The 20402-nt window shown below is 38.4% G+C and overlaps 2 protein-coding genes across 6 annotated transcripts in view; both read left to right on the top strand.

The window, feature by feature from the left end:
• LOC126924398 (origin recognition complex subunit 2) overlaps window positions 1–20402 on the top strand; it is a 112879-nt gene that overhangs the window by 86004 nt on the left and 6473 nt on the right. For 3 of the 5 annotated variants that reach the window (XR_007713503.1, XR_007713499.1, XR_007713504.1), the window contains one exon: window positions 17657–17837. The exons of 1 other annotated variant lie outside the window; for it this stretch is intronic. The gene's annotated coding sequence lies outside the window, so the exon portion shown is untranslated. Of the gene's footprint in view, window positions 1–6283; window positions 6379–17656; window positions 17838–20402 lie in introns of those variants that run through there. One more of the 5 variants, XR_007713501.1, reaches the window with a different exon arrangement.
• The window catches only part of LOC126924401 (speckle-type POZ protein), a 44090-nt gene continuing 25579 nt past the window's right edge, over window positions 1892–20402 (top strand). Inside the window, exon 1 of the mRNA XM_050738838.1 lies at window positions 1892–2557. Within this exon, the coding sequence (XP_050594795.1) occupies window positions 2445–2557 (113 nt within the window). The 5' untranslated portion in view covers window positions 1892–2444. The remainder of the gene's footprint in view (window positions 2558–20402) is intronic.

Raw genomic sequence — 20402 nt, 5'->3', positions numbered from 1 at the left:
CGTTCGTTGATAAGGGGTTATGCATTGTAGTTTGAATAGAACGAATCACAAGAGCAAAGATCCGTTTCAGAGATGGCCGACGCTCTGAGAAAGCTATTCGAGGCGTGACACTAATTTATGGACACGTTAGCAGCACGCGTATCAGCCAACGAGATCCGTGCAACCTTAAACTTGCATCCGTGCGTATGATTGCATAAAACTGCTGACTTTGCCGTAGTCACGAATGCGGTTAATGGAATATCATTGGTGACGTAGTAACACGTAGATACTGGCCTTTCCTGTTATAAATGTCAATTAAGTAGTCAATTTATACGAGGAGTTTTCGAACGTAAAATCTTACTTGTCGATTGACAATGTATTGTATGTATAATATGATGCTGTAAGGGGATGAAGTTAGATCAGATTAGAGTCGCAATTACGAAAGAAAAGGGATATACGAAAAATATTTTTATTGTATACCTTGAAGATATTGAAGTAAACGTAAAGATTCGTCTGACGAGGGAATTTTTTTTTTCTTTAATTGCATGGCGATCTCCGTGTTACATTAGTTCACGAATACGGTATTCTCTTCACAATGTCACGACCGTCGTGCGTGATTCCGGCACGACGTCACGGTCCCATTGACACCAACCACAACCACCTTAAACACCCATAAAACATTTTCGTGACCTCTTTTTCGTGTAATTCGACGAACAGAGGCTTGTTCTCCATTTCCGGTGACATGAAAGCACCAATACACTCGGCACGCTCGAAAAAACCTTTCACACGTTCCGCCGATATATTGTGTGTACCGGTGAATTCGTAAACGATACCGCGGGTTTCATTACTGATTTGAATGCTCCCGGTATACGTGGAATCGAGAGCGGCATGAATAATTCCGTTCTATTATTCTGCCATCTCGTAGTTCTACCGAAAATGCGTAAAAACTAGATAAATTATAATATTCTCCGCTTAATGGACACAATGTTATAAAAGAGGAAGTTTAAACATTCACGAGAAATTTAAACGCGCTGCGATACATAGAGTGTGCTCGTCATAATATTTGGAATATGAAACAAATCTGTGGTTATATCTACAAACATCCATAATCACCGATTCTTCTTTCCGATCGTAAAAATACAATAGTTTTCGCACAAAGCGTATTAAACAGAACACGTGTTTATTTTTTGTAAAACCAATTTATTTGCCTGTACAACGATTTACGAATAGAGTGTAGTGGGTGGAACGATTCTCAACGCCCACATTGGATACGTTTTATTAAATTTGCTTTTTTACGGCTTTTTACGGTATAATCTATACATAGCAGTACGTTCCAGAAACGGAAATATATTTTACACAATGGCCATACACGTGACTTTAATTGGAGGGAGAAATAATTGCCTCCACCTATGAAAGTGTGCAAGTGTTCCTACAAAACGCGTACGTTCCTGAATGCGGTTACATCAATGAGCGTAGCTTCTTAATGCTATTACTGTAATTTATGACCGCGCTATATCGTTTCCTCCTAGTGTATATACATACACATGCATTACCAGAGAATGGAAATATCGGAAGCATCATCGGTATTATTTTTGCGTGGCTGAATAAAGAACGTGACTCGGAAGAAGACGGTCGGGAGAAGAGTGTGTGAACTAGCTGAGGAAACCTTTCGAGAATACGTTACGTATGAGAACATAGTTCATATAATTTCGTAGCAGCATGCCAGAAAACTTGCATTGGCGAAGAGGAGCTTCCTGTAGGAGGGAGCCTTGGGGTACCCGGCGGTGAACCATCGTTCTAGCGCGACACGAGGTCGCGAAAAGACACGAGCATCACCGAAGCTCAGTCGAACGCGGCCGAGACGTAACGAAAGCGTACGAGGCCGCAGCCATAGGGGTGGGGACTCGCGGACGCTCAGTAGCTAAGCTCAGTCGAGCCAGCGCCGTGATCGGAGTTGGAATAGTGACTGGCGAACTGTGTTCCGAGCAGGCGTATCCGCTCTCGGCGTTCTAGTCGCTCCTGTAATCACGCGTACACGAAATTAATTCGGTTCGGCTGACAAAACCGAGGTCGAATATTCGAATCAGTCGTCTCGTCTCTCGTTCGATCGTTTCTTTGGCTCCCGCCGTGTACTCCTCCTACAACTTCTCTGTCTTTCTCCGTCGTACACACTCGATTCACCGACAGTTTAGTTGTCGCTGCTCGTTAACCGCCGTGAATGACTGTCGCGAAGGCCTTTTTTTTACGGAGCCGCCACAGACATGGCAGTGAAAATGCGGTAGTGACAGTGGTACACTAGAGACAGGGATAAGAAGGGAATCCCTGACTGCGTTTTGTAGGCGCGAGGACGCCACGAGTTTACTCGAGAAAATCGAAGTGAACGAAATTACGGGGAGAGGCTCCTTGAAGCCCAGGGCCAGAAGTTATGACGAGCTCGTGTGTTCGAGGACGAGGAATTTACGCGCATGTGTCCAGTGGGATTTAGTGTCGGCGATAAACCATTCTTTCCAGATCTGGATACCTTGCTCTCGACACCTACGGGACCTGGATTATCTCATGTCAGGATGGCGCTGGCGCGGTACGTACTTTCCACTCTCAACACTCCGAACCTCGTCGTCATCGCGTTTAGGGTGGGTCTTTGCTCGGATGTATTTGTTTTTCCTCTTTCTCGTACCTCGTTCAATGTTATTAAGTGTTTTTATTGATCCGATACCATGGTTCGACGTAGTCAAGCGTTATCGGTCCTCGTTATTTCGGGTTATTCATGGCTTATCTCGATAATATTATGCGTAATCGTATCATCGTGATAGGTCAAACACGTTGTGGTGGTCACCGGTGACCGGCATTTGTCTTTTCTCGCCATGGCTTTGGTGATCACAGACCACTGACGTTACTAAATTTTTCCCAACGATTGAAATAGTAGATCGGTAGCAATGAAATGTCGATCTTCTCGATAAAACGTTAACTGTCACATGATTCGTCTTTCTTCTTAGCGAACTAATCTATGTATTGACAAATTGTCTATGTAGAACAGATGACACTTCTAACCTCCAAATGCAAAATATCAGAAAATCCACGAATCCTCTTGACGTTCATAACAAACCATAATAAGATTTTAATATCTTTATTAGAAGTCTTCTTGACATCGTATATACAAAATTTATACTAAATTTCTTTTTTCTTTTTTTAATGTGATTGACAATTAACGTTCAAACGAAATTTAGCAGGTGACACGTCAAATTCACACTTTGGGAAGACATTTCATATGCGCTAACCTAATAAGATAATCTTTTTTCAGATAATTTTTAAGGATTTAATCGGTAATTAAATAATAATCGTTAAATTAAACGCTAATTATTGTACATCTGTAGGAAATTGCATTCTATTTTTACAATAGTACGATAGAACTCGTTTACACATTTACACGAGAAATGCGTTTTTCGCGAATGTATACCGGTGTCCCTTTGTTTTGAAGTATTCTGCTGCAGATGCCGGTATCTGCTACATAGAGTGCGCGCTGGTCAACGACCTATTCCTACCATATAACTATAGTCAACAGATTTAACAGATTTATATACGCTCACGGGTATATTTACATAGCTGTCGTATGTGTTCTTTCTCGACGTGATGCGTACACGATACCGGGAGTCGTTATTAGTTTGAAAGTTCTTGGTCAAGTCGGTTGCATGGCGAAGCAAAGACGTCAAGGTTAGTACACCTTTTTACGTTAAGTCGACCTTCCGAGTACGATGCGGGCTTCGTCACGGTTCGACAATCTGCCTTTATACTGAAACGTTTGACCGTGAATATGAGTCGATTTAATTCAAACATAGAAACATAAACAATCATATCTTCCGGTCAGTTATTTTCTTTCTCTCTTTCTCTTTCTTTGTGTTCAGAAAATTCTTCGATCGACAATCGGTGCCACTACACACGCTGCCTAACGTATACATATAAATATATAGTTACGTACAAACAAGCGTATAGGTTAAGATAATCTATGTTTGTTGTATCGACTGAAGACTTCATTTTAAAAGTATATTGGTACATTTGTAACGAATATTACCTCTACAAGGTTGTAAAAATGCTTTCAGAAGAAAGTCATGAATTTTTGTAGATTATTTTGTAACATGGATCATAATCACGAATATGTATATCGGCGAATAAAAGAAAGTTCAAGATTGATACACTGTGAATTTTGGTCTTAAAAAGATAATAAAATCTGCGGGCGGATATTCAGAATGAAACTTCAAACAAGTTAGTGGATAGATATACTTAACAGATCCACTGAATATCGAATAAGAACGTAACAAAATTAACATTGAGTTTATATCTTTTTACAAGTAGAAACACAGTATTAAGAGGAAATTTCAACTTTTCCACGCATCGGGAAAAGGAAAGTTTTATTTGTTGTATCGTCAGTTTTGTTTTATATTACAATATAAAATTATAATTATAAACGATCTTATCTTGAATTTTTGTTTTAATATTATGGAAAATCTGAAACAGGGGTCGAGTTTATAATTATTCACGGCACTGTACATTATGTTTACATAGCGATCGCTCTTATTATTATCTTATTAAATATAAATCCGTTATTAAAATTATTCCAGCTTTTTATATCTTTTATTTTATAAACTTTCTTTTGTCCGCCACTGCATATTACTTTCTCTGTTCAAACTTTTTATCAGCGCGATAGAATACGCAGCGTGGTAGTAAACAGCCTTCGTAGCACATACTTATGCTCGCGTACGATCGAATCGTGACAGAACTGGCAATGAAGCTTTCTACCAAACCCGTGGTCGTGCTCGTATGCCATCGCCAACACAACAACATCGCCTTGTGCTCTAAACCATCAGCGGTTAGAATGTATTTCTTTGTGGCTGCTTTATCGAACGTTGGTTTATCTCGCGGACGCAACGTTGAAGGCCTCTATTGTAATATTTCGTTCGATTCGGTTTAACAAAGGTGGGGGAGAATAGTGTCGGGAGCAAATGAAACATTTAGTAATTGAATGTAGCGAATTAAACAATGGTAGGGTATCGTACGAGCCGACAAATGGGCGTACCACTAGTAGTTTCACCGACAGACCTCCTCTTGATGAAGACTATTACTCATTACACTTCCTGCCCGGCAGAACGCTATCGACCAAAGTGATGAATCACGAGGCTATAAGCAGATCTTCGACTTTATAATTACAATTTAATGAATGCGGCTACGATGATCGTGTGGAACTTCACCTGCTGCTAACCTTGACATTGTATAACTAAACTTTAGCGCGAACTTACATTTCCAACCAGTCACTTTTTTATGGTTAGACCTGCTCAGTGTTTGATGGATTAAAAGTACATGTTGCGTTTTAACTTATTAGCGGGTTACAAGCGTACACGTGATTGCACATGCATCAATGCATTTAAATATACATTTGCTTAAGTTGTCATTATAATATTGTTTACCACGTTGGATAGTGGTGGATGAAGTTGTTGGAATTAACTTCCTATATTCGTTGGAATTTGTATTCGACGACGGGCAGTTTATAGTTTTTGTGTAAAGTAGTCTATCGATAATAAATGTATCATGAATGTAAAGATGTAGAATGTTTAATTATTCAGATGGTTTTTCTTTGGGATTTAAATGACGATACGCTGTTAAGGAATTCTACGCTACTATTTTCGGAATACTCCTTTTTCCCTGGTGTATCGATAAACATTTAGAAACTTCGTGTATTTTTCAGCTTCTTTCTTCCTTCGTCCCGACAAATTCTTAAAAAATTCGCGATCTTACTGTTCCTTAACGGTCGATAAATGCTTGAAAATATATCACCTGTTTTCATGTTCTTCTTTTTTGTTTAAGCGCGAATCGATGAAGATATATGTTGTTTGAGTGACTTTTCATATTTTAGACTGATACTGTTTTCTTTCTTACTTTTTTCTTTTTTTTTGACCGTATTTTCATTCTTTTTTAAGCATTGATTTATCTCGACCCTTTCTCTGACAAAATCGAAACCAAGGTAGTTCGCAATAAAGCCACTAAAAGTACATAGAAAGTTCACGCTATCATAACTTCTCCGAAATTATCTGGCTCGAGTTCACACGTGAAAGTTTCACATTTGAACAGAATTTCGAATATAAAATCACTCCGTTGGTCTTTCTTATCAAAACGGTTACGATTTATATTACGTGAACCACGAATAAATCTTGATTTTTTTTTTTAAATACAACGTATTAATTTACACTATGTGAAATATGCAGTATTTAATCTGACTTAATTTCGTCTACGAATAATCTGACTCCTTTCTGCGTAGATATATGTAATAGGGCCCAAGCGATTAACCAATCGCGTAAAATCGTCTAATTGGCAAGAGAAGCGTTTCTCCCGAGGACACTAGCTGCGCGAAAGGTAATTTCAAATCATTAACATAACTCAAAGCGAATCGACTGTCGTTCCACGATCAATCAGTGTCTGGTGAAATTACGTTAAACGCTTTACGATGAGAATTGATCGACTCCTGGGTAGTGGCAGTTCCTCACCTAGGACAGATGTCGGTCGATGCAATTCTCTTTCTACGATATTGCGTTAATCCCATGAGAAACATCTATCGAATCACGGGAAACGTATTGGCTATAGATTACCTACAATTAATCCTCTGATTTTACCGCAATTTATCTCCTTGAAAGGGAATAATTAATTTCAACTACTACTGTAATATTTGATGATTTATTTGACTTTTGGTAAAATTTCCGCGGTGGCATTTGGTATAATTTTCGCGATTCGCTGCTTTACTCGATCTACCATTTCACAATAAAAGGAATTAGCGCAAGAAATCGATCAGCATCGAACTTTAAACTCGCGTGTAACGGGCATCATCTAAGTCATAGAAAAACCAAACTGATTAGAATTAATCGTTTTGTTTTCGAGAAACTTAAAGAAAATTAATCAATTTGGCTGGAGTAACCTCGCGGCTTCCGCATATATTTTCGAATTTGTTTTACAATGTTATCGCAATGCTAATACAATGTCAAAGTGTTTCGTTGCAACGCGCATAATTCGTTCATAAAAGGTTTTCGTATCAACATTTCAGACACTTTAGCGAGTCATTGGACGTTAATTTCCATCTGTTGGAAACACGGTGAAGCGATACAGGTTCGGCGATAAATTCGAGGACATTGACGATGTGTTCGGTAGCGTAAAAGTTTTTAGCATAACGTGCTCGCTGATTGTCACGTTAGATGAATCGGAAAAGCTCTTCGACCTTGCGTTACGGTGTTATCGCGTTTGCGTCATAATATTTTCTCGTCAGTGGCACACTGAAAAAGGCAGAAATCGCTTTGAATGCTCTTTGTCCCCTTCGTGTACACACAGCTGTTTCATTATCGTTGTCTGACGACATCTAAAATATTCCTGCCCTTGTATACGCTTGCATACATATACACTCATAAGTATGTATCTGAACACTTTGATCGATTCGTATAATACGAAGTAATAGAAGATGAGTCTTATTAAAGTGCAAAAGTTCTTGGCGAACAGGTATTTTCTTATAGAATCCGAAGAATACAAAATGAAATTATCTAGTAACTCATTATGTTTGGAACATAAATCCTATCTGCCACACATCATTTTATGAATAATTTACACTGTGACTAAGAGGCGACATTTCGTAACTGTAATATGCACTTCTTTTTTTTTGTTTATCGACCATCGTATCTGCGGTTGATACTAAATTGAAACATCATTGGAAAATCATACGAAGGTTATATTTCCCAAGTACAAATCGTTCATCGTGCATTTTCCATAGGTATTTTATAATACAAACGAATATTCAATTGTAAAGTATATACTAAAATGCATTAAATATTATAATTAAAAGAGATACACAAGGAACGGTTGAAACACAGTATATTATACATATTCATGAAGGTCTGCAAATTAGATAAACATTAATCTTATGTATCATTTCTTACAGTCCCTTTTTCTCTTTCAATTCAAACAGATGATAACCAAAATAAATTGTACTAATATAATATAAATAAGTATCAATTGTATTTATACAATTACAGAGAAGAATGTTTGTGAAGTTCGTCAATGATTTTGAATTATTAAATATATTGTCTGCGATCTTTTCTTGATTGTTGATTCTAGTCGCTCTTCCGTTTTTCTCCGAGGAAAGTCTGGAAATATCCTAGCTCCAAGGCAATGAATTACCCCGAAATAGAACGTTGTTTCTTTGAAATCGTATCGATCTTCCGCGTCCTCGTCACCTTCTTAACACCGTCGACGCCGCGTAAATTTAAGATCTCCCCGTGGAAACTTTAGAAATTTCATCGTCGTGCTAATCTCCATCGATTAATCATACGAAAATATCGCTGTCTTACACATCTTATCTTTGTTTCGTGTTAGTTTAATGCGAGCAGATTTGAAATAATCGTTTCATTTTCAGAGTACTGCGAAAAATATGGTAAAAGGGCAATATGTGAACAATATTGTTACTCACGTTTATCTCATCCTCCCTATATTTTTATCCATTTTTCTAACTTTCTATCAGCAAGCGTCTATTTAATGATATTTCTCCTTTGTCCGACATTGTTTGTAATCAAGCTTCGATAAGTAGATAAGTAAAATACTGACGCGTATTTGTATTAGGAAAACGCGGAAGATCGGTATACCAAAAATTGCGCAATTTACTTTCAAACCTAAATTCGTGTTATGTTATCTCTGAAAAAAGTGCTGTAACGTGTTGCGCAACAAACGTGCTTATCATCGTCAATATTTCTGATCCGGGGGCTTGACATTTCTGACACCAGGAACACAGGAAGCTGGGAAAAAGAAATATATAATTGTCGTAGCATTTGCAATGAGAATTTCTAATAACTTTTACATATATCGTTTGGAAAGTGCGAAAATTACATTTGCGATGTTATCGTTTCATGAAAAATCATACTTTGTTTTCTGAATCGGTCGTGCGTACTGGTCGAAAGATATCGTGACGGTGACAAATTATAATAATTCGACTAACAAGTCTGCTCGAAGTACGTAATTGCCCGGCGATTATTTTTAAACGATTGCCCACCGTAGTCTTGGTAATTTGAACGTGTTTGAAAATCATAAAAGGCCGACACCGAGTGTTTCAAAATATTTACTCGTGCTTTTAATGTCGTGGTAATATTTTTTACTGATTTTTATGTGATAATTATCGAAATTCGTTTTTTTTTTTATTATTCACTCATTTAGATATTTTATTGAATCGTTTAATAATGTTATCCCTTTACTATTAATTCCTTAATTTAGCGTCAATTTTTCTAGATATGTTTGCTTTCCTATGGAAAAACCAAGTCCTTGAGTACAACGTTACACGTCGTCGGTAATTCTCCTTTCTCCCAATGTGTATACGAACACAAAGCGAAAGAACCTTCGATCGATCATCGTATCGTGGACATTGGTGCTCCGAAGCATTCTTACTGTCCTTTGCCTTCCCGTATAACAATTTGTATACATTTCAGCGAGGCTCGCTGCGTGGAACGGTTGAGTAAACTTGGTTAGCGCTCTCTAATTTTACGTGCTCGTACGTGGAGGACGGAATAATTGTCATTGGTGTAGGAAGGAACGATTGACATTAATTCAATGACGAAAGGAATGGAATTGAATTGAATTGAATTGGAAATAAAGTACTTTTTGTCGTTCTCTTGCTATTCTTGTTTATGTACACACTCTTCGTGCTTCTTTTAATCTTTTATTATTTTTATTGGCATTGATCTCGTTACTGAAGTAGAAGAATTCCATAACAAGTAATAAAATGTAGAAAATTACTATTTTTTTTTTTTTTTTTTTTAATAAGGAATGCTTTTAAACGTTTTTCTAAAAAACGTTCATCCCTGTTATTTGTTTCTTTTCTTTTTTTTTAATTTGATTAATACGATATCCCGATATTAATGCGATGTTTATAACTTTGTAAGATTTGATTTCTTGAAGAATCGATTTCCTTATTTTTAAATGTCCATCCTTTACGCATGTGTTGTTCGATAAATTTATAAATAAAAGATCTGCCAGTTGATTAAGCAATCTCGTTATAGAATTTTCTGTACTTCGGTACTTTGGGAATTTCCTTTTACTCCCAGAAGTAAAATTACCATTTGCAAATTCTATTAAATAATCGAACACGGTAATACAAATAGGACACGTTAACAGTCATTGAAACGTTCGTTGGTAATACATTTTTATCGACAACTCCATCGCAACTTCGAAACCATTTATCATTATCCCTGGTAATTCCACTCACTTAGCCTCTCTGATAGCACTATTTTTCAAAGCCCACAGACAGCCGCTCGTACCTCAACCTTCGAAAATCTACCAGGAATATCTCAGCGTTTCTAATTCACCCACTTTTTCCGAAACATTTTTCTTCTATCCAATCCTCATCAATCTTCACTGTTTCTTAGCTTCGTGTATTAACGTACATTTACCCAAGTCAGTAATTAATCTTTATTTATTTTTCCGTTCGATATCGTTTACGTAATTCGGAGTTGCTGGCATTTTTCGCTTGTTAATTCTGATCTGTTTTATAAATAAATATATCAGACTCTTGTATTATAATTGGAATATACAATATGAATGCAATTAAATTTATTTTTAAAATGTATCAAACTCCCGTTGCTTTTTTTACAACCGCATTGAAACAACTTGAGTAAAGCTATTAGTTCACTATTGGTGTTTTTGAGTATCAGTTTCCTTCAATTTTCATTAGTGCGTAGATTTTCTATATCTGTAATGTTTATAGTTCTATAACTGTAATGTCCAGGTAAAAAGAACGAAACCATCGCTTTCAGTTAACCCTCGTAAAATCTGACAAGGTTTCTATGTACCGTTCAGAAATATCTTGGAAAATGTGCACGTTTGAAGACATTTATTAAAATGAACACACTTTTCTTAAAAATTCAACAGAAACAGTTTCTACTATAAACTCGTTTTATAGAAATAAGACGTGATGATATGTGTTAAAATGAAAATTGTATTGAGGATATCTACAATGAAAAGATATTTCGCTTCTAGATTACTAAAACGACTGATAATCGAGTCCATACGAAACCAATATTAGTTTATAACTTACGTCGTACTAAACTCATCGGTCGACAAAATATTAACCCTGTTACGGTTCTCGAATGTTGTATGCCTCTATCTCGCTTTATTATCATCGAAATAATAGCACTTTGAATATTTAAAGAGTCTCTTGAGCATAAAATTCAAGTGCGTAACTAACGAACAGCGATAACGTTATAGCAATATACCTGTACGAATTGCAAGTACAATATATTTCTCCCCGGGAACCGTAATAGATCGAGATATACTGTGCGCAATAACATTTAATTTCTGGAAAATATTACATTGCATTTGCGCACATTTTTCTATTGCCTGGATCATTTGCATCCTTGAAAATTTATTAGCCTACGAAATTTGCCTTATTTTAATAATTCTAAAAAATTCAATAACCGACAATCACCGTGGCAATCGAACGTGTTGAAGTTGTTCGATCTTTCCAAACATGCCGCTGCAGCTATCATAAACGAAGCTCTGTATACCACCTTGCATCACCCCATCTACTCCAAGAGAATCTTTCTCCCGGAAGTCCACAGCGGACCCTCGTTTCTAGTCTCGTACCGTGATAGTCTTGTCGGAAAAACACTTTCAACGCTATTATTATATCGCGACGGAGAGAGTCGAGGCCAATCGATGTCCGGTGCGCGATGAAATAAAGCCGTGCACAAAGGCGGACGCGTCAGGGCGGCGGCGGCGGCGGCGGTGGCGGCAGTGGAGGCAGTGGATCGCTTGCTGAAGGTGGAGGGGGAACGGAAGGAAGGAAGGTTGTCCCTCGCTAGCGGCAACCTTCAGCTTCAAGGGTACAGGGCCGTAACCGACGTCCCCTTTGCTTTTTCGCCCTCTTCACTCTTTCCCTTCGTTGGCCTACCGAGCCTGTTTCGTGGAATGCAAAAGCTCGAAAAACAGTCTCACGTCTTCCACGAATTCTTCTTCCTCTATCTTCCTCTATCTTACGTTTCTCTGTCTAGATTTCTGTCTTACTTTGACTAATAATGATTTGAAAAGGTTTAAAAAGGTTCCTCGAGTTTCTCGGGTTTGATCCAGTCTATAGATTTCTCATTTGTTTGCTTCTGTTTCTTTGGATTTTTGTGCAAGTAGAAGTTGGACACAAGTTGTGGACTAAATTCGTTAGGCAGATAACACTCTGTGTTACTCTGATTATGTTATTTTTCATTAACACTTGTGACGATTTGTAGCGTGTCTTTCGTGTCACAAGTATCCAAATTACAGCGAACGTTATTATTAATGTCTAAGTTTCATTTCTCTGGTTATTCATAAATGTATATTTGTTGTATAATTTTTTGAATGATTTATTGTATAATTTTTTGAATGACTCATTGTATAATCTTTTGAATGATTCACTTACACAAAGTGCAAGTATGAACCCCTCTCTTTTCCTTTAGAATCTTTTGTCTTATGTTCATTCATAATGTTCTGCGAAGCTTCCTGAAAGTTCGAATAGTCAGGAGCACCCCGCCATTTTTCCAATTTCCCTTCCCATTTTTCCTTGCCGTTGAGGTAAAATGCAGGTAAAGAGGGTCGATTGAAGGAAGCGATAGACGACGTGTCAGTTTGTAGCGAACTACCAAATGATTTGTTTCGTGTGTTGCTTGACGTGTTGCTTTAACCAAATGGATTACGATATAAGGTTAGTACGAATATTTTCTCGGGTTTGAAATTCGCAGTATTATACGAAGTTTCAAGTGGTTGTTTTCCTTGCGAGAAAGGAATGAATGTAGAAGAATGTCCGAAGGTCTTGAAGCCGTTTTTGTAGAGATGTTTTGCGTGATGGTGGTCGTGTTAATGGTAGAAGGAAAATGGAGTAGATTAACAAGACATCGTTAGTAAGCATATGAACTATAGGTCATTGTCTTTGATAAGGTTAGAAGAATGATGTGAGGTTATACGTTAAAAAATTAATGGATTCGTATTACTCAGGAAAAACGGAGAAAAAAGATTTCCGCTTCTTCAAATTTATTTATTCACCAATCGGTAATTATATCTTCCAGCAACTATAAATTAGTTTACGTAGCAAATTAATTTATTTAAAAATTAAAGATTAATCCTAGCTTTCTTAATACGTAATAAAATTGTATCTTACCAATTCTCCGACCTTCTGCCCTCGATATTTTTATCTACTCGATACGTATATACCTCTTACAGCATCTATGAAATATAAAATAAGAATACCATTAAATATTAAAGAAGACCATGAATAAAAGAAAACTTTTTTCAGGAGCTTCAATATTTTATTAGAAACTTTTCGTCGAATACTTTTAACATAGAAGTTCACAAATTTTCTTTCAGAAGAAAAAGTCTATTACCTTCGTCGTTTCTTCGCTTCTTTCCTTCTTTTTCCAGCGTATACAGGATTCAAAGGTTCGTTCGAAAATCTTACAATAGCATTTTCGTGGAAAGATTTTCTTTGTAAACGGCAACCGTATTTTCGTACACTCTCTCCCTCCTGTTTCTTTCTTTTTGCTCGGCATATACGTAGTACGATACCCAATGTCAATAGACCCTCACCACTTCTCACTTCTTCCTCGAACGAAATGTTAAGGGTGGCCAACACGTGGGTGTGTCTGCGTCTGAAATGGTTTGTCGACGATGGTCGGTTCTCTCCGAGGAATTCCTGGCTCTGTTTACTTGATCGAAGATCGAATGTGGATGAGTTTCGTGAAAACGGAGAAATGTCGATAGTATTTATATCAATTTATAGGAAGTTTGAGGGTGCCAGAATAGACAGAATATTCGCAATATGTAGAAATATCAGGAAAGAAATTATTTGATGGACGAAACATATTTCTACTTAGATTCCATATTTATTTTTTTCTTTTTTTAACTGTATGAATAATAATACGAGTCTGCGTTATTATCGGTACATCGTTTCCTAACTATCGATTTTATCATCAAAAAAGCGGAAGAAGAAAGTTTGTACAGTCATTTCGAAATTCCTTCGAATCGATTCCCTTCAGTATACTCTCGATCGAGAAGTTACAGCCAAGGGCTAAAGCATCTAAGTCGAGCTTCCTCGCTCGGCGTAAAGTTTCGCCCTTGTTCTCCAATTAACCCGAATTGCACTCCGGCCTGGGAGCCGGACAAAAGCTCCTGCACAGTGGTTCACAACTTGAAACAGTGATTCCAGTATTATCGATCACGTAGCAAATTACGCGATTAACCTTTGATTAGGGTCGGTCAGTCATAACCCTGCTATTCCTGTTTTTAGGAATACGATTAAGGAAATGGAAACCAGATAGAAATTTGTTAGTCTAATTAAGTGCTTTCCTTTGGACATTTTCGATATATCCATAAAAAGAACTGATTATGTCACGAATACTATTTTCCATATTTACCTTGAAATCTAGCATTATTTATGTGAGCTTGTTGTAGTGATTGAATTTATGGATGTAAATCATTTTTGCTTCTTAAGAATCGTATATTAATCGCGTACTTGCGTAACGTGACGTAGAAACAGAGCAAAAATGGATTCGTACCGTCACTTTAGCTTACGAGGTACTCGTGTAACATCATAATTACCTAATTACCTAAAGAAAAGAACGACAAATATTTACCAAAGACTTAGTAAACTCCTCTAATAGACAGTCTCACGTCGTCATTGTCCAAATGGTCGACAAATTCTATACCCTTGAGGATGATGGTGTTACGCGTTCTAGCAGTGAAATAGATCCCCTTTGTGTGGCTCCTGTGGCCTGTCGAAGTTCGTAGGCATTTTCTCGAAAGGCAGCCGGAGAGAAGAGATTTCTTTTATACCTGGGGGAGCGGAGAACTTAACTCGCCAGGACTGCCGTTGGTTGGTTGGTCGTCCTTCTAGGGCCATAGGGCTTCTTTTCTCCTGTTGGTTCTGGCGTGTTATATCCTGCCAAGGGCAGGGAAGCTCCCTGGACCCCGACTTGTTTCCAACAGAGGCCACTGGCCCCGCTACGTGGGATATACCGGACGACCTTGGGCCTCATGGCCAATTTGCGAGGTCCATTCCCTCCAGATGGGCCCTTACGGCCGGCTTATTAGCCACCAAGTCACTCGACTGCTCCTCCGGTCCACGGAATCCTCCATGAGCGTCGCGGTTTTCGGCGAGAACAACCTCCTTTTTGCTTCTCGTGTTTCCAGCCGCCTCACCAGCAATTCTGTGGTTTACCGGGCATCGGTGGAAATTTCAAGGGACGCGTGTCATGAATAATGAATGAACGTCTGGAGTTTGTGAATAGAGAGCGAAATTAAAGTGAAATTTTGGGTGTCTGTGGTGATTCCCCCGGTAGATCCTTGCTACAATAGAACTAGTAAACATTTAGAATCGTGAAACAGAGGTTTCTGGTTTCTCGAATTTTAAGTGCCTTCGGAATGATCTGTATGGTAGCTCAGGTCAGTGAAAATTTAGAGTCGAAGAATAGGAAATAGTGGTTGAGTTTGTGACAATGTTCACGGATATGAATAATGTGAATCGGAGTTTAAGTTTTCTGTCACGTTTTCAAAGTACATTTAATTAACTCTATCCATTTTGAACGTCCCGTTGTTCGGTTTTTTAAACTCGAAATCATGAATAATTGTTTGCAATCTATCCGAGTTACCCTGTCAACTCGTTTTACGTCATGAAAATGTTATTAACACTAACAAAAGTTCGACCTCCCGAGTGCTTCAACCTTTAACCTTTACATTTGCATATACCGTACGACCATTGCGATTGCTCATGACTTTTTCGGATGTTCGTAGCGATTCATGGCGATTTTTAATGAAATCGTCAATTCCTAACTATTCTCGGTCATTCTTGACATCTTTCCGCGATCCTTGGTTATTCGCGATGAATTGTGATAACTGTCGGTTCCATCAAAATGATAAATCCTCTCGCGTCGTGTTATCCTCAAGTGTCGGATGATATTACGCGACAAGTATCAAATCACCGTATCCAAGAAGGTTAAAAGCTAAACGTTTACAGTTTAAAGTGAGGTATCTAAATCTACTTACAAAAGCAATATTATCATTTTGTCGTTCATTCTTGTTTATTCGACAAAAGTTTCGTCTTTCTTTGGATTCCTACGCGTCGTAGCAAACGTGACACGATACGTGTTAAACGTAATCATCGTTTAACAATTTCTTCACACGTACATCGTGATATAAAGAAATATGCATGTGAAAAGAAAAGAAAATAATGATAGAATCGAATAATCGAAGGCATAGGACGTGAATCGAGTCACGTTCGCGCGGCGTACCATTGAAACGTCGTAAATAGCGAGCGAATATAGCGAAGAGAACGATGCACGACTCATCCTGGAATTCTTTGAAAGTCCACCCGGCAGTTCTGTCATTACGGAAACGCAGCCCGAGTACCTAATTGCGGTGAACAGATACAGAAGCACTGGCTGACTTGGAAATATCACGTGCGCCGTGCACTTGTACGTTTGACGGTAATTTAAGTCTCCTTACCGATCATTAGTCGTTGTTAACTCAGTTCCAGTACGTGTTAGCCACCTTGATTTTAACTACACAAAAAAGTGTTATCTTGATGCTTTCCGATCATTTTTCTTCGTTAATCCTTTTTATTTAGTTCTTAAAGCAGAAATGAAAGCTTTGGTTCGAGTAACCTTTTATTTTCGGCATGATTTACTGATCGTGAAGTGTTTCGTTTAATCTTTACCATAATATCTACTATTTAATTCGTTTAATAAAGCAGCGGATATTCGATTAATAGTCAGCGAGTGTGTTACTGACGAACAACTTAAAATATTCGTGCGTGTGTGAGAACATCGTTTTATTCCAACAGAATGAGGATTAGAATTGCGAAGTAGATTATTTCTACGATATACAGATGGAAGAAAATCCGTTTAATTTCTTAATCGTTTATTCGGTAGTTTGGAAAGTGATCAATTTACGTGTTACGAGATTCTTTTACTTTTGATAGCAGCCAATCTTTGTAACACAGATTCCTCATGAAATTTGGTATTTACGTATAATGGGAAATTTATGGAGCGACTATTTTTATGGAATAACGAGACTATTCTCACAAAATAGGAGATTTATTAATACCATGGATATCTGTAATGGGAATCCTGTGCGTGGAATAGATAATGTTCTCTCGGAGTAGTAAATAGATTAAAATCTTTAGTAACAATATTATGAAACTAGTTGTTCTCATAATCGAGACAATGGAAAATTTGTTCGTATCAACGTCTTATAGATTCATTTCTTTCGGCATACCTTGGTATTTTAATCGAAATGTAACTGAATGTAATTTATTCGGTAATAGTTCGATGGGATACAATTTGTTGCGATGACACTCTCCGATATCCGTGGAATTTAAATGCCAGTTAAATAATTGAGAAGATGACGCACGAAATGGCAGAAAAGGGGAAATAAGAAAGAACGAAAAAAATAAGAAAAACAGGGATGAAAACACGATTTAAATTTAACTCGCGCAATGCAAAGCTATTACTGTTTACGTTGTCTCATTAAACTTTTATTAACCTGAAAAGAAAGAAGAAAAAGAAAGGATGAACGCTACATTGACCTTTGCATCAATGATAATTCCGCTGACGTGAGTCACATTAATATGCATCGTTTTAATCTGCATTTCTAGGATTCATCGACGCCCGTTGGACTTCTCTTAGATTTTACTGCTAGTTACTACGTTCCTGGCAAAATGATTTCGAGGAAATGATTTATCTTTCGTTTACGTAATACGAGTCTAATCAAGTGCGCAACAGCTTTGATATTGAGAGATACTGCGACTAATTTTGGGAAAATCCGACGTTGTAAAGGTAACGCTTCCAAGATATTATATTTATCTTTACCTGAAATTCTATCGTAAAATCTAATTTGTTACAATTAGGCGATCCAGTTAGAGAGCCATTTCGATGTAACTTTTTATTTTCTTTTTTCACTTTAGAATCATTTGCATCCTTAGAATTGTTGCGCGATCTAAGCAATCTCGACTCGTTTTATTTACATGCGTTGATTTACGATGCTACTCGATGCTTCGAAACGTCGCAATACGGAAGCTACCACCGTATCTTAACATCGATTTGCATTAAAATTACGATCGTAACTAGATGCTGCAACTGTGGTTTCAATCCTTTTTCTCCGTTCGTACGAATTTCGCCAACATATAAAATTTATCCGACACGACATTTGACCGATATTTACACCCACGTACTGGGAATATCGAGACTCGCTCACCTGTCGTTGAGAACCGTTGTAATATGTCAATTCGAATCAATCCATCTTACTCTGTCAAAAACATTTGCCAATGTATCCAACGGAACAGAAGGTAAAATCGACGCGCGAGACAGGATACTCTAACAGCGCAAAACGAATCAAGCAATTTGAACGTGAAGCGACGTCAGAGCGGTGCGCGAACCGTTGCGTTGGTTTCCTGGGTGTCGCTGTCGCGCGACACGTGTCCATTACGGTCTCAATGTCAACGTATGTAGAGGCACGTAAACGGTGTACAGTTGGCCGTTTTATCGAATTTTATCGTCGGACATGAGTCCTACGCGTGAAAAGAACGCCGCTTTCCGTCTCACGGACGAACTGGTTCTTCTCTTCTCTTCTCTTTTCTTTTCCTTGGACGCGGCCCGTGCGTGGTTATGTTTGCCCTATACACGTGACTTTCCGTGTGTGTCGATCGGTGTGCTGAACAGCGATCGTGTGTTGGTGTGTCTTCTTTCACGTCCTCTGTTTTCTGCGCGCGTTGTCCCGACGCGGCGCGTAGCGACAAGCTGGCGCGTGCGAAACGCTCGCGCGCGCACCACCGAGTCGTCGCCGCGCCCTTGAAGAGAGTTAGCCTTTGTCTTATCACAGTCAGCTTGCGCCAGGCATCAGCCTTGACTTCGCCCCTCTTCCACACTCGTCTACTGACTGTGCTGCGAAAATCGACCGGCTGGCATCTGTCTCGCGCTGCCTCGCACGAACAAGCGAATTATCGTTGCTCACGGAGCCCAGCTTTCCTCTGGAACAGTCTTTACATCAATCTAAATCATTTCCACCAGCCAATTTGGAATTTGCTCGGCGTTGCGTATTCGCTGACAACATTCGGACGTTAAACATGATTCCCCTCGCTATTGTTCTATGTGACTTGTCGTTTATACCACACCTTATTATGAGGTGAGTAAATTCTTTCTGCTTTTAAATTCCAAGTACCGAGTCGTTAGAAAGACACGATTCGCGTGTTTTTATTGGCGACACGTACTACCGACGAGACATGTCTTCTTCTTTTTCGCTGTTTTTACATCTGCAGAATTTTCTGTACGAAGTATACAATGTATGGGAAGCCTTAATTATCGACTAACAGTCCCTAGACGTTGCACTTATGTATTCCATATAGGGAAACGTTATAAAATTTAAAGTATGAGTCAACCGATTAGATATTTTCCATATTGTCGGCTACGATAAGATTAATTATCTTATCCTAATTGATCAACGGTTCCTATACGTTTAGTATTAAGTGTTATTAAACACAATCCCATCGATACGAAGCAAAAGCTATCGACTTCGTTGAAGAATTTCACGGATTTTCATCCACGATATATTCCTTCGTTACGTTTCACCAAGTTGATCGAAGCACGTCGCGAAACGTGACTTTTCCTCGTGACGACGTTAACTTCGGAGCCGTTTTTAAACGTGAAATTACTTAACGAGGAAACTCTGGATTAATTCCTCGATCCACGAGTTTGCCTGATCCGCACGCACGAAGATAGCGTCCGGAAAGTTTGAGATTAAATTGGCCGTGTCGCGCGAGCAGCCTGCAACTTCTCTCGACTCGGATCCGCTCGCGAAATCCGCTTATCCGCCCGTGTATACGAAGAAACTTTCGATCGTTACGAGCTTTAAGCGGTAAACGTTCTACCCGCTGATGCTGGATTTCCATTTGCTTGATTTTGCACAGGAAATTTGTTTCCGTGTCTTCTTTTCTCGCATTCGTTTTCCTATCTTTCTGCCTCTCTCTCTCTCTCTCTCTCTCTCTCTCTCTCTCTCTCTCTCTCTCTTAGTTAACTTTTTTGTTAATCGTTGTCTTAATATATAGGAAGAAACAGAACATTTGTTAGACATTCAACAATGTTTATTTTACATATAAAATTGTATAGAAAATTAATAGATAATATGCTTATTGGAAATCTGAGAAAATACAGTACGAAGAGTAAAAGTTTCGAATTTAACACGTGGAAGATGGTCGTAAGAAGGCATTAGCCATTAATGAAAACATCCGAACATCCGTAGGACAGTTCGAACAACCAGTTTCTGTCAGTTCGTTGCCTTGTTTGCGCGATTTCTCGAAAACATTGCAGGCGGATTCACAATGGAGACGGGTATTCTGTTTTTCTCGC

The sequence above is a fragment of the Bombus affinis genome, chromosome 14 (genome assembly GCF_024516045.1).
Source record: "Bombus affinis isolate iyBomAffi1 chromosome 14, iyBomAffi1.2, whole genome shotgun sequence".
In the NCBI taxonomy this organism is placed as follows: Eukaryota; Metazoa; Arthropoda; class Insecta; order Hymenoptera; family Apidae; genus Bombus; species Bombus affinis.
Note: the sequence above shows the minus strand (reverse complement) of the source record. Positions and strands in the feature narration are given on the sequence as shown.